Below are 14,899 nucleotides of genomic sequence, written 5' to 3'. Positions count from 1 at the left end.
AGAAGTCAGTTTATATAATGTCTGTCCTGCTAGAGCTGCCCCGGTCAACTGTAAGTGGAAACATCTAGGAGCAGCAACGGCTCAGCTGAAAAGTGGTAGGCTACACAAGCTCACAGAACAGGACTGTCGAGTGCTGAAGAGTGTAGCACGTAAAAATCGCCTGTCTGCGGTTGCAACACTGACTACCGAGTTCCAAACTTCCTCTGAAAGCAACGTCAGCACAATTATTGTTTGTCAGTAGCTTCATGAAATGGGTTTCCATGGCCGAGCAGCCGTACAAAAGCCTAAGATCACTATGCGCAATGCCAAGCGTCGGCTGGAGTGTTGTAAAGCTCGCTGCCATTGGATACTGGAGCAGTTGAAAGGCACTCTCTGGAGTGTTGAATCAGGTTTCACCATCTGGCAGTCCGTTGGACGAATCTGGGTTTGACGCTTGCCAGGAGAACACTACCTGCCTGAATGCATAGTGCCAACTGTAAAGTTTGACAATTCATAATATGGGGCTGTTTTTCATGGTTTGGGCTCGGCCCCTTAGTTCCAGTGAAGGGAAATCTTAACGCTACAGTATACAATTACATTTTAGACGATTCTGTGCTTCCAACTTAGTGGCAACAGTTTGGGGAAGGCCCTTTCCTGTTTCAGCACGACAATGCCCCTGTGCACAAAGCGAGGTCCATACATAAATGTTTTGTCAAGATCGGTGTGGAAGAACTTGACTGGCCTGCACAGAGTCCTGACCTCAACCCCATCGAACACCTTTGGGATGAATTGGAACGCCGACTGCGACCCAGGCCTAATCGCACAACATCAGTGCCCAACCTCACTAATGCTCTTGTGGCTGAATGGAAGTAAGTTCCTGCAGCAATGTTCCAACATCTAGTGGAAAGCCTTCCCAGAATAGTGGAGGCTGTTATATTAATGCCCATGATATTGAAATTAGATGTTTGACGAGCCGGTGTCCACATACTTCTGGCCGTGTAGTGTATATTGTGTGTATGTCAAGGGTTTGGAGAGAGGTCTATGTTAAAAGGAGTTGGATGTTTTAACTTCTTGGAATATCTAGATGGTCAAGTGAATGAAAATGGCATTATAGGAGACTTGGCAGGGACTTTTATATCAGACTAGTGAAGTCTGGTCCTCTTGTGATGCCATGATGGTCCCTCCTGTGTTGTGTGGAGGTTTGGCTTAGTTGACAGATGACCGTGGCCCATGCCGTTTGTGTGTCTCTCACCGCAGGCCTCCTCTCACCCCCTTGCCCGGGGTAGAGCCCTGTTGGGACGCGCCAGCCAGGAGCAGCTACATGCCCCCACCAGCCAGGAGCAGCTACATGCCCCCACCAGCCAGCTCCCTGTGAGTGCTTAGCTGCTTACACCATGCCACAGTGTGTGTTGTGCTGCACTACGCTATGCTGGCTTGGCTGCATGGATAATAAATGCATTTTATAGATTTGATTTACTTAGTGCTCTGCTGGCCTAACTGCATGCACAGTATACTGTATATGCACCGTATAGGGATTTGTATTTGTGTTGGCTCAGCTGCATGTACATGCACTATAGTTGACTGGGTAGTTTACAAATCAAATCAAAGTTTATTTGTCACGTGCTCCAAATAAAACAGGTGTAGACCTTACAGTGAAATGCTGCTCCTGGTGTGTGGCAAATAGACAAAAAGGCCTAGTTGGAAGTCATCTGTGTTTTTCTTATGCCATAAAAGCATTTGTCCCCAACAAGACAAATGGCCCTCAGTTTTTGCCCAAGAGCGAGTAAAAGAATATCTTTGAGACGGTTGTCATGGCTGCTTGGTAATGGTTCCTCTCTCATACTGTCGCCGTGGCTAAAGTCATTAGCTTCAATCCTAGCAGAATGCACTGGCTACTATCATAATGCAGGGGTGGAATACAAATAAAACAGGTGTATTTGCTTTGACATGGTGCCATGGCTTTGGATTTTCTCATCTGTCTAGCATAGTAGTGATGCATACTGTGGAAAAATGCTATTTTACTGTGCACAATTAGGCTGTTTATTGATTAATAACTGCTGTTTAAAGGGTTCATTATGAAGCCATCATGTTTGAGTGTCTGTCTCTGTGTTGGTTATCTCTGACAGGCTGTCCTCTGGGAAGATCAGTCCAGAGAGCTCCCCTCCCGCCTCACGGCCCCAGTCCCTGTCCTCAGATGGGGCCCACGGCCCGGGCCTATACGTCAGGAGACTGCCCAGCCCTCAGAGAGACAGGGACAAAGAGCTCTCCTTCTACAAGAAAACCAAGCGTGCTATAGCCAGCAAGAAGTACAGTGTGTCCAAGCACGAGGCAGAGGTCACCAGCCCCATCGAGCTGATCAGCCGCGGTCCTGACGGCCGTTTCAGCATGGCCAGCCCGCCATCAGCCCACCGCCGCATCCAGGGCTTCCCGTTCGCTGAGGAGTCCGACATGTACCCCGAGTTCCGGCAGTCCGACGAGGAGAATGACTTTGACCCCGGGCCCCTGCCCCCGATCATGGCCACGCTCCGACCACAGCTCTCCCCAACATCCTCCAGCCTGGAGTCCACGCAGCCCCCAAACTACAGCCCCCGCCTCCACAGGCCCATGGAAGGTATGAGCTTTGTGGAGGGCAGTGGGCATCATGCTGCAGGGCAGGCCCCAGCCTCCCGCTACAGGGACTTTCCCCAGGTCCCCTTCTATGGGTATCTAGGCAGCCGCGGTGAATCGGGGATTCCGCCACCTTTTTACATGCCGGACATCAGTCCGCATAGCTCCGCTCTGTCCTCCCCCCCAGGCACTGCTGACGGGGGGCCCTACGGTTATCCCTCCATCCCAGAGGAGAGGGAAGAGATGGAGCTCCATCATCAGTACACTTCCTCTGGCCATTCCCTCCCACATACACACAGCCCTCCCCCTCGCTCCCCTCGCTCACCTGACAGCTGGCAGCCTCACGAATTCCCCTTCCTGGGTCTGGAGGGGCCCCGCTTCATTTATCCACCTCATCATCCTTTACATCATCACCAGGACCTTCCCGACCCTCCACCGTACCCCCCTCTCCACTCTCTCCCCCCCAGCCGCCTGCACCTCCCCAGCCCTCGGCTCCTGCAGTTGGAGGTCCCCATGGCTCCACAGGGCAGAGACCAACCCCCAGGCCTTCCAGCTAGGCGCTTAGCTATGCAACAGGCCCAGAGTCTCGGCCAGCTCAGACACACATCCCATGGTGTGGGTGTACCAGTGTTGCCTTACCCTGACCCATCTGCCCGTGCAGGGAGCCCAAGCACAGCCCCTAGCAGCAGCCCCCAGTCCTGGCTCAGCCCGAGGTCAGGGCGTAGGACAGACCCCTCCCTGCCCCCGCTGGTCCTCCAACCCTCCCGCCTCTCCCCCCTCTCCCAGAGCCCCCTTAGCACCCAGCCAGGTTCCCCAGATATCCTAGTCCGCCCACCACCCCACCCCAGCATCCTCCGCACCTCCCGCTCTCTGGAGATGCCTGAGATCACCCTGCACCCCCAAGCCACCGTCAGTTTCTCCCGAAGGTCCTCCCTGGCCTCCTCCCCCACCCAGGGCCAGCAGGGAAGCTGCAGGCCCAGCCCCAGTTACCGTCCCCACATGTCCTATGCTTCTACAGCAGCCAGTTACCCCTCCCAGTCCCCCTCTCCCCCCTTGGAGGGCAGGGATGTGTTCGGGCAGTGGCCGTCCCAGAGGAGAACAGAGGAGGAGATGCTGCCCTCAGAGCCCTCCCAGCTCCAGATATCCGCCTCAGGGTAGGTGACCTACACCGGTCCGGCAGGGACAGCAACGCACTGACTAACGAACACAACAAACTTCTCCAACCTGGGGACTCAATTCTAAATGTTTCCCCAGTTTATAGAATATTACTTAATGTATTACTTTTGGCATACCAATAATTAATATTTAGGCTTTATATGCAGAAAGCATGTATTTGAATTTGGCACACATTTGATCAGTCATAAACAAGTTATTTATTCAAATTTTGTCAATACACCCATTTGAATCAGGGCAAATGGCTAAAGTGTAGGTTTCACATTAAAAGTCCTGATTGACACATTTTGTAATTTAACCCTAGAACAAAAACACATCTGAAGATATTGATATTGATCTTTGAATTCTGTAATTATTATTATAAGATATTTTTGTTTTTCTCTGTATGGGAACTCATTAATTTTAGGAAGAAAAGGTGATTTGTAACTGCCATAGTTCACAGAAAATACTGTTTACTAAAGAAAATGTTGGCAGAAAACCTAACCAAATATTTTTTTGTAAAACATTACAATTGCATTAATCTGCAACAAAGGATTTCAGGTGGAAGACATATGGGAGCAAGTGCTTCACTAAATAATTAACTAGCATATACAATGTTTTTTATTGATTGAAAACTCTGAATACTAGTGTCGTGAGATAATATTTATTCTTACATGTTTGTAAGTTTGATTTCCTTGTATTATTGCCCACCTATGACTTTTCATCAGAGGCTTTCCTGTTTTTTAACTGGTGGTAAATGATACTGTAGCTAAACTAAAAGATTACGATTGAGTGAGACCTACACTTTAAATTTAAAGGTTGAGTTCCTTCTACCGCTCAAATGAAATATGAAATGTACAAGGTATCAAAATTATTTTCACGATATTCATGATCATTATTGGCCAGATAAGCTTTCTATTTCAGGAATGATTTTCACACATTTGAAGGCCAAAGCAGATTTTACTGCACCTCTGAGGTTTATGGCCAAACACCAATTTTTTTATAACCTGAGACCATTTGGACTACTTGATCATCTCTATTATTATATATTACACCAACATAGTCATACAGTACATGCTCTGCAGGACAATAAAATACATACAAGAGAGCAATATACCTGAGGCGCATATAATATTCCCCTTTTGTCTGTATACCTACATGCTTCTCCCCTTCCCCCCTTCCCCCTCACACCCACCTCCTACCTTTCTGAATCCCAGGGATTGCCCGGTTAGCGTAAGAGGCCGCGCTCTTTTTCCACCCCTTTACAATGTCGTGGTCATATGGGCAAGTATAGTGTAGGGCTGCTGGTTTGTACAGTGTGAGGGCTCAAGGGTCTTACCACATCTGTTTTTTATTGATCTCAGCTATCTGGGCAGCGTTGTTGTGAGCCGGTCCCCTACGCCGCAATAGGTAAGGGTCGGACCCATGTCTGAGAGGGGAGGCGTCAGCAGGGGAGGGCTCTTATCACTCTCTCCTTTAAAGGGGAATCGCTGACTTTGGGTTGAGCCTCTTTACTGGATTCAAGTTTGCTAGCTCTAATGCTAACTGCTAACATACAGGTTACATTTCCTACAGTTCCTTGGCACAACATGCCTGCTGTCGCGCACAGTGATTAGGCTGGTGAGCAATATTAGGAGCTGTTTTGGACTGTGGAGCAGTATTTGAAATACAGGCACGGTTTCCCTGCACAAAAAAAATCCTTGAATCAATAGAGGACCCAGATTACTGATAGACTGGAGTATTCCCCTTTAAAGTTTTGTTCCATGTGCAAAATGCCATGCATGCCTTCTCTAAATATCTATTTTTTGACTCAAACGAATAACAATATTTATCAAGACTAAATTCTTCGTCACATTCGTCGTCTTAAGTGCTTTCGTTTCTGTCATGTGACTGTTTTTATTGGCCATTTCCTCTTCCTGTCATGTGACTGTTCTTTAACGGCCATTTCCTCCTCCTGCCATCTCCTCCCGTCAGCATGGTGAAGCCTCTGTACACAATGTTCATATTGATAAAAGTGTGATGTACAGTGTTCATGTTTTATGGAAATGTACTGTATCTAACTAACTGTGGCCCCTGCACACAGTATTTGTGATTATGAAAATACTGCTGCATTTATCTAACGAGGAATGCTTTAATTCTCATATTTGTCTCCCTTTTCTGCTAAGGGCTCTCAATCTCTCTCTCTACAGTGGCACTATGAAGGACACCACCTCTAAAGCTTTGTGTTCCTACAGTATGCCTTTTGAAACAATATGTTTTGGTAGAATCACTTGTCTTTTCGTATCGTCGAGTCAGGTTTTGAAGCTGGTGTATTAATAAGTAATTTAATGGCAACAAACATAAATCTCATGAACCTGAACGTAAATGTTTGGTGTTGATGAGATTATTTTTGGGTCTTAGTATCATTATTTGCATCTTTCTATGATGGACTGCAAAACAAATGTATTCATTATGAGGTAAAATATATTTAATAACAGATACCTTTCTGTTTAAGGCTCATCAACTTGCCTCAATATGACATGGATTTAAAATTAGTCAATGATAGAGACTGCTCATCTTTAACCCTTAAAAATATGTTCAGTATTAGGCAGAGTTTGAATGATATGTCACTCATAAAATGAAAATAATCCACATAGAGCTATCAAAAGAGGAGAATCCTCTTTGTTGCCCCACTCAACAAAAAAAACGTAGATTCTCACTGTAGAGAAAGAGGAGCAACTCAGTAACTATAAAAACTGGAGCCTTTCTTCTGAAAAGTGTTATTACAAATACAGTATAGAGATTATTTTCATTTTTTGGGTATCTGAAAGTGACAAAATATTGACATATTCCTTCATATTTTTTTGAGAATTAACCCTGTTCATCCTATAGTATCTTATTGATTCCTCACAATCTGAAGCCAATGAATTTCTCACCAAATCATCAGTTTATTTATGGTTCAATATTACAGAGCCTTTCGGAATCAATGTCCTCCTGACTCCCCATCTAATTTATCACTGAGAGGATAGCGCCCCCGGTGGTGAGTTAATGTAAAGCATGTGCATTGTGCCTGTCTCCTCATTTTTCTAGGGAACCTCTAGGTGCGTCTAGTGATCCTGCTGGGTCTGAGAGCTTACAGTCACTGCTACACCACTGTATTACTAAAGCCAAGAGAGTGGCTGCCAACACCAATAACAACTCCACTTCCAGGAGAAGAACAGGTCAGTCTCTGAACTAAAGAATATGCCACAGGCAGCCACACAACTGTAATAAGAACAAAAAACAACAACATTTAGTGAGTTCCTTGTAGCCTGGTCTCAAATTTGTTTGTGATGTAAAGCCAAATCCTATCGTTGTCATGCCTATGTAACGACCATAGTTGTTGGCTTTACAACACTTAGACGAGTCTGGGACCATACTAAATGCCTCACTGTTGTATCCTCAACAACACTGCCTCTCCATCCCTAGGTGTGTCTCCCTCTCAGACCCAGCAGCAATCCCAGACCCCCTCGGCTCACAGAGAAGATCTCTACCTCCACAGGAAGAGGAAAAGTCAGAACAGGAAGAGCCCATATCTCTTCTTAACCTCCTTCCTGCACCGCAGCAGACGCTCTGAGGAGGACCAGGCGGCCATCCTGGCCAGTACAGACTCAGACGGGCCCAACTGCAGGACTCCCCACTGACCACTGACCAGTATGTCCACTGCTGTCACTCACAGACAGATCAAGCCATGGGAGGCAACTACATTGACCTGCCAACCTAGATCTCTCTATAAGTCCCATACAGAAATGATGATAATCATGTGATTAATTCCATTCAGCTTTTGGCAGTGGGTAACCTGTCTCTAGCATTTTCCAAATAATTTAGAGACAAAATAAAGATGTTTTCCGTGTCTCCCTGAGGATAATGTTGTTAGGGTCACCAGATAAAACATCTGTAGTGTAAATACATAAAATAATGAAAAGTCCCTGGTCATGGAGGAGTCTATCTGAGGTGTTACAGTGACACAGTGGACTAAACCTGGTGTGTTCCTTAGACAAGGACCTCAGCCTACCTTTCCTACAATTCAAATAGTGTCAGTATCTAACACAGGGTACTTATTGCAAAATATACCTCAGAGTAAGTGCAGAATTGCTGTAATTCTATTGGAATATACGTATTTTACATTATTTTTCAAATGAAATGTATGAAAGAAATGGTATATAATATCATTCACTTCACACATGAATTGGATGCTGTGGCCTGAAGTCTGATTTTCATCCGCTTTTAATATCGAGCCCAATCTGCATATTTTGCTTAATCCCAAAAGAATATCATCCAATACAAGGCGTGGTATGATATTGGTATATTTCAAATCACTAAAAGACATGTTCTCACTCTTGCATTTAACCATGTGATCAAATCCAGTAAAGGTGAGCCCATGTTCTTCTTGCTAAGACATACAGTAACTTTGTGTTCAAGAGGCCAAATGTACACTTGATAGGGTGAGGACAGAAGAGGGGTGAGAAAATGTGATAAATGTGTATACAGTGTTTTTCATTAATATGGAGGAAACCTCCAGTCTATTGTGGAGTATGGCACATCTCTAGGTGCCTTGTTCGCCTTTTCTCTCTTGTTTTTGAAAAGTGAATGAACTGCCTTTTCCTTCACCTTCACGCATTCTCTCTCTCTGTTGGGACTCATTATAAGCTCCAGTCTGACCTGTGGACTGACTCTACTTTTTCTGCCAAGGACACCGAGCTGTGAGTAAGGGGTACTGAAGGTGTATTACTCTGGTTCTTTTTTTATCTTGACTGTGTATATTCTACTAATAGAACAGACCTATAATAACAATTAGTGATGATGATGACAGTGTTAATCATTTCAGGTTTAACATTGTGGTAATGCTATAACATAGATATTTAAAAAAAACACACACAATTTAATCAACATTTAAATGTAAAAGGTACAGAAGTAGTTATTATGCAGAAAGTGAATCTTGCCACTGATGTTCATATTTCAAAACAGCTGTAATACTGAATACTGTATTGAAAAAACTGATTGCTGTTTATTAGGTGATTTTAACAAGTGGGCTTGTTAGATGACAAGTGACAACATTTGGCTTACATTAACTAAACTCAAAAGGTGGGGTGGCTGTCTCGACTCTCAACTGTTTATCTCTAGCAACGGTATAATATTACCTGCTAGCTATTTCTCTGTATGTTTATTCATTTTAACACTAACCGATAATGAATGTATGTTTTGCTGTACAGGAAGTGACTGTCCTGATGTCATAGTACAACGGATGACCTGTCGCATGTGGTGGTATTAAGTTTAGGTTTAATTGGCTAGTTGGCTAGTTGGCACAATAGTTTGATTTGATTTATCACACAAGGTTAGCTGGTTAACCAAGGATGGGTTCAACCACTCTTGGTTGAATTCTTTCCTTGACACGGATGGTTAATGTTATCATGTTCTTCTCACCCTGTAGACTAGACCTATTAGAGAGCTTTACACTTACACACTTACAAGATGAATCACTGGAAGACATTGAGATTTTAAACCAGTTGTCTGATTTGGAGTCACTTTTATCTCTACTGATAGCAATTCAGGAGTTGAACTAGACATAAGAACTCTCTGAATGTATGTTAACTGAACCCCTCTCTGCTTGCTATAGAATATAAATCAGTGATCAAAACATCAACTTTATCTGCCCTCTTCACTCACTTTCCAACATATGTTTTTTAAATTGGTGAGATAGTGACAATTTTGAGGAATGAAGTTAATTGAAATTGATACATCAACGTGCATATTCCTAGAACTGGATGTATGTAAGATACGGGGGAAATCTATATTCATAATGTATACATGGTGTGTACTGTATTTGGGAAGATGAAACAGAAAGATTTTTTGTTCAATATGCTTGAGGACAAAAATAGAGAGACAGATTTAAAGCAAGTTAATATTAGATGTGATGAAAGTATTTGCTTTAAGGCTTTAAGTGGACAATATTTATAAAACATCTTAAGGTGCTTCGTTTGTCATGTTTTTGGAGACATTATTTTACGTTTATGGAAGTAAATGTTAGCACAGAACAAATGTTTTATTGTCATGTGGGCCTGTTGGTTGCACAAGTTCAGTAGTATTTCTTCTGTTGTATAGTATGTGAATGAATACCAATTTGAAAAGCATCAACGTGTCGTTGCTGGACTAAACCTTATCTGAAACAGAAAACTTTTTTTTTCACAAGCACACAGGTAGATTCACTCACGATCACTTGCCTCCAGATGTCCAAAGTAACAAAGAAACAAAAGAGAGCCACAAACAATCTAATAGTTATGGGGTACTGTATGTGCTGCAACCGAAGTCGTGTTTACATTAGCTAGAGATGACGTACGTGCTACTAGGACGTAGTTGCTTTCAACATTATGACTTGGTGCTATGTTTAACTCTGTGGTGCTGTAGATCAGAGCCCTAATCTCTTGAAGTCCTCTGTGTTTTACCAATTCAACTAGTTCCATCGCTGTAAGTCCTATTAATAAACTAGTGTGATTGGCAATGAGCAAATTGTATTGATTGTGGGATCAGATAGTGGCAATAGATAGTGTGGTGACATTCAAAAAATACATCAAAGAGACTTAGAATAATGTAGCAATGGAACAATAGTTAGTTTCTGTCTCTGCTCCAGCCTCTGTCTGTGCTTCCAGGGTACCCTCTCCAGAGTGTTGTACTTGTGTTGAAGGGGAGATATAATACCCAGATTAGATGGGGAAACCTACTTGGTGTGAAGTTATTTATCAGTACTTTTGATCAGTATTAAATATGTAACAGCAGACAGGGGAGGGAATCTGAGCCCATGGTCAGGGCATGAGAAGGTCGTTCTACACTACACACTTCCTACAGGTCAAAACTATTTTTAATGGACAGCACTGTTTTCAAGCACACAACTGCAGGGGCATAACCTTCTTATGTGATTTCTCTCCACTGGTTTCACAAAGTCTCCTATTGGGGGACAGTATTGTACAGTATAGCCAATAAGAGTATTCATCAAACAGCGTTTGTATTTAAGCTGATTCTTCTCGTATGTTTTGGTAAAGGTATTGCTGACACACTCTTCATATAGACTTTTACTAATGTATGTAGTCTTCCGGGCTCTCTTGCTTTTTCAACAACAAAAATACATACAGTATGTAAGAGGGCTGCTTTGGAGGTACAGATGTAGGATCTTAATTTGAACCAATTTGCTACAGCAGGAAAATAAACCTGCAGCAAAAGAAAATGTGAATTATTATAGTGATTATAATTAATGGACGTTTTTGTAGGGTCTGATATATTTTTCTTAAGGGAAAATCAAGACTGAAATGTCAAAGTGGAAATTACAAACTTCAGAAGCCTTTTAAAACCTCAAATACACTACAAGTGTGAAATATCATGCATTTCAGGAAAGTTCTCCTGCAACAGGGCGATCAAATTAAGATCCTGTACTCTTAGATCGACTTTTATTTTGTGTTTTTCTGCTTAAAGGCTTTTAGTGCATAAGTAGAAGCTGGTATGATTATACTTAGAGCAAATTTGATTTAACTATATTTATCTTGCATGTAGAGACAATACAAAAGAGCCTATTCAGAAATCAGTCATAAACTTTCAACCTGGTTGTGATCAGACAGAAAATGGAATATGTAGTATTTTCTATGTTCTCTGTTTTTCCATGTGTACCAGCACTGAGGAAATAGAATGTATTATTACTGTACAATAAGTGCTACATCTTTGACTGTTTTAACTAATACTCCTCATCCTCAAGCCAGTAGTGCTTAAAGGAAGAATATGTAGTCATGTCATAGCATATTTTCATCCATTGAGGCATGTGCGTGTGCTGTACATCACGTTTACATTCTATATTTTATGTTGACATCTTCTGTGCATAATCTGTTTCAATATGCCTTTTTCAACTGAAACAATTGATCTATATCAGACTGTTCATATGTAAATATTTCAAAGCAAAAACATGAAACATATTTTACTTTTTGTCTATTTTACAATGATAACCTGCGGATCATTTGGAGCTTCATCATTCAGTTATGATTGATTGACATCAGGAATTATTTTACACTTAACTTTTATGTGAGCAATTAACTCATCTACTGTATGGTGCTGTACCAAAGCCTTATGTAAAATACTAGTCTGTGTTGATTTTCTCTTTTGCCACTGTTGTCCAGGGAATTCAATATTGTCTGGGATCACGTGTTGCTCACTTCATGTTCAACTGCCATGGAACTTCTTCTTCAAACGAAACCCTGAAGAAAAAGCATAAACGCACTGGCTTAATACCACCAGTGGCTTCTAGAGAATAGGTGACAAAGGCTTATGACCTGTGGCATAGGCTCAAGACAAAGTGGCATACGTTTATTAAAAAAGGCATTGGCAAATTTGTTGTATCATTGGCTCATGAGCGGTTTGTGACATAGACATACAGCATGTTCTATGATGATCCATGGCATGCCAATAATAAGTGGAAAGCAGTGTTGCGTTCATGTCCATCATGTGTCAATTTCCAACGCTTAGTCCAATGTAATATTTTCCTCTTCAATTTTTGTATTTTGATATAATAAAAATCTAAAACGTGCTTATGTATGTGCTTGTGTTATTTTTCTATCAACAAACTAAAATTGAACTTCTGTCAACTGTAGAGGTGTAGTTTCAACTACGTGACACAAGGTGTGAGTGTTGGATAGCGAGCCAGACACCATGATTGGGGGCTAGATCATTTAATCGGGTCTGGAAAAGTATTTATTTAGAGTACTTCTATATATTATCGTAAAGTTATCTAGTCAGATTCATACAGTTCATACAATTGGTATATAGTGGGTTGTACTGTTATAGAAAAGTCTGACCACACAAAGTACTGTAGGCCTATATGAAATGAAGATGATGTTAAGTTGAAATCACTTCCACAAATTGCTAAGAGGGATTCTTTCCACTTACAGTATATAACAATAAAGTCGTGTTCAACTACAAACAACCTGGCACATCAGTCATGGGTCTAGCTAGTGTTGAGAACTCCACCAGCCAATGACTAAACTGGAGAGATATTGACAGGGAATGAGGTGTCATCACAACACATTGGCCTTTGCACTCATGTTCAAATTCCTCTCTGGCTTGGCAAAAACAAATCCCTTTCTGTATGCATATACACTGAGTATACCAAACATTAGAAACACCTTCCTTATATTGAGTTGCACCCCCCCCCCCCCCACATGCTTTTGTTTGCCTTAATTAATCTGCATGGACTCTACAAGATGTCAAAAGCGTTCTACAGGGATACTAACCCATGTTGAAACCATGTTGGCTGGATGTCCTTTGGGTGGTGGACCATTCTTGATGCACACGGGAAACTGTTGAGCATGAAAACCCAGCAGCATCGGGCACCTACTACCATACACTGTTCAAAGGCACTTACACGTTTTTCTTCTTGCCCATTCACCCTCTGAATGGCACACATACACATTCCATGTCTCAATAGTCTTAAGGCTTTAAAATCCTTTGACCATCATCTACACAGATTGAAGTGGATTTAAAAGGTTACATCAATAATGGATCATAGCTTTCATCTGGATTCACCTGGTCAGTCTATGTGATGGAAAGAGCAGGTCTTTTTTAACTTTTTGTCTACTTAGTGTAGTGTAAACATACAAGTCAAGTGCCTTAGGTAAAAGACGTTTGGTCTCTTAGGCCTAATTGTTGATAGTAGGTACACACAGATGATGTCATTAGTATATCATCTGTGTTGAGTGTGTTGTTTATCTTATTTTACCAGGTAAATTGAGAATTTATGTTTGTAAATGAATTATATACTGTGCTTATAGACATCACTGATCACTGACAAGTTCATATACAGTACAGTATGTAGTTTATTCATATTGAAATCAGCACATTTATAGGTTATTTGTCTTGTCAAATGATCAATGTCATAAAACAAATACAATACAATTCATCAAATGTTATTCGTCACATACACACTTTACAGCAGGTATAAAAGGTGCAATGAAATGCTTATGTGCTAGCTCCCTCAACAACGCAGTACATTCATCAATTTCAATAACAACAATAAAAGAGTCAAGTCAAAAATAGCAAGAATAGAAGAAAAAAAAGCTAGTATGCATAGTAAAAATGGACTGTATTTACTAATATGAAGTGGGTAGTGGCATGTAGTAGAACAGATATGTGTTTGTGCTTATGCAGCCTGGTCTCAGAGTAGACGTAACATACTAAATGTAAATCAGTGATGCCAAATTAGTATTATTAGGTATGTTTGGTATGGTTACATGAGACAGATGGTTACTTAATTGTAAGGCAAAAACAAAAGTAGAGTGAATGGGGTGGATGGGTAAGCACATAACGTGAACGTCTAGCAACAAAAAGGTTCCATGTTTGAATATCATCATGGAAATGTTTTGCTAATTAGAAACTACTTACTACTTTTTAGCTACTTTTCAGCTACTTAACATGTTAATTAACCCTTCCCCTAAGCCCTAACCTTGATCCTTTAACCAAATGCCTAACCCTACCCCTAACCTAGCTAACTTTAGCCACCTAGCTAATGTTAGCATTATCCACCTAGCCAACGTTAGACATGCCAAATTGGAATTAGTAACATATCATATAATTGCACATTTTAATAAATCAAATCAAATTGTATTGGTGACATACACGTGTTTAGCAGATGTTATTGTGGGTGTAGCGAAACGCTTGTGTTTCCAGCTCCAACAGTGCAGTGGGCTGTCTCATCATTGTTGGTAATCAGTTCTACTACTGTTGTGTTGTCTGCAAACTTGATGATTGAGTTGGAGGCATGAGTGGCCATGTAGTCATGGGTGAACAGGGAGTACAGGAGGGGGCTGAGCACGCACCATTGTGGTTCTCCTGTGTTGAGGATCAGCGACGTGGAGGTGTTGTTTCCTACCTTCACCACCTGGGGGTGGCCAGTCAGGAAGTCCAGGACCAAGTTGCACAGGCCGGAGTTCAGACCCAGGGCCCCAAGCTTAATGATGAGTTTGGAGGGTACTATGGTGTTGAATGCTGAACTATAGTCAATGAACAGCATTCTTACATAGGTATTCCTCTTGTCCAGATGGGATAGGGCAGTGTGCAGTGCGATGGTGATTGCATCGTCAGATCTATTGGGGTGGTAAGCAAATTGAAGTGG

The 14,899-nt window shown here is 42.0% G+C and overlaps 1 protein-coding gene across 3 annotated transcripts in view; it reads left to right on the top strand.

The window, feature by feature from the left end:
• The window catches only part of LOC135552967 (protein turtle homolog B-like), a 76,472-nt gene extending 64,153 nt beyond the window's left edge, over nt 1-12,319 (top strand). Inside the window, exons 18-21 of one of the 3 annotated variants that reach the window (XM_064984939.1) lie at nt 1,237-1,350; nt 2,106-3,740; nt 6,808-6,938; nt 7,186-12,319. In XM_064984939.1, coding sequence (XP_064841011.1) covers nt 1,237-1,350; nt 2,106-3,740; nt 6,808-6,938; nt 7,186-7,400 — 2,095 coding nt within the window. In that variant the 3' untranslated portion in view covers nt 7,401-12,319. Of the gene's footprint in view, nt 1-1,236; nt 1,351-2,105; nt 3,741-5,102; nt 5,149-6,807; nt 6,939-7,185 lie in introns of those variants that run through there. The other 2 variants (XM_064984941.1, XM_064984940.1) reach the window with 2 other exon arrangements.
• The last annotated feature ends 2,580 nt before the right edge of the window (nt 12,320-14,899 follow it).

This window comes from Oncorhynchus masou, chromosome 13, assembly GCF_036934945.1.
Source record: "Oncorhynchus masou masou isolate Uvic2021 chromosome 13, UVic_Omas_1.1, whole genome shotgun sequence".
Classification (NCBI taxonomy): Eukaryota; Metazoa; Chordata; class Actinopteri; order Salmoniformes; family Salmonidae; genus Oncorhynchus; species Oncorhynchus masou.
The sequence above is the reverse complement of the archived record's forward strand: the minus strand, read 5'-3'. Positions and strand labels throughout refer to the sequence as shown.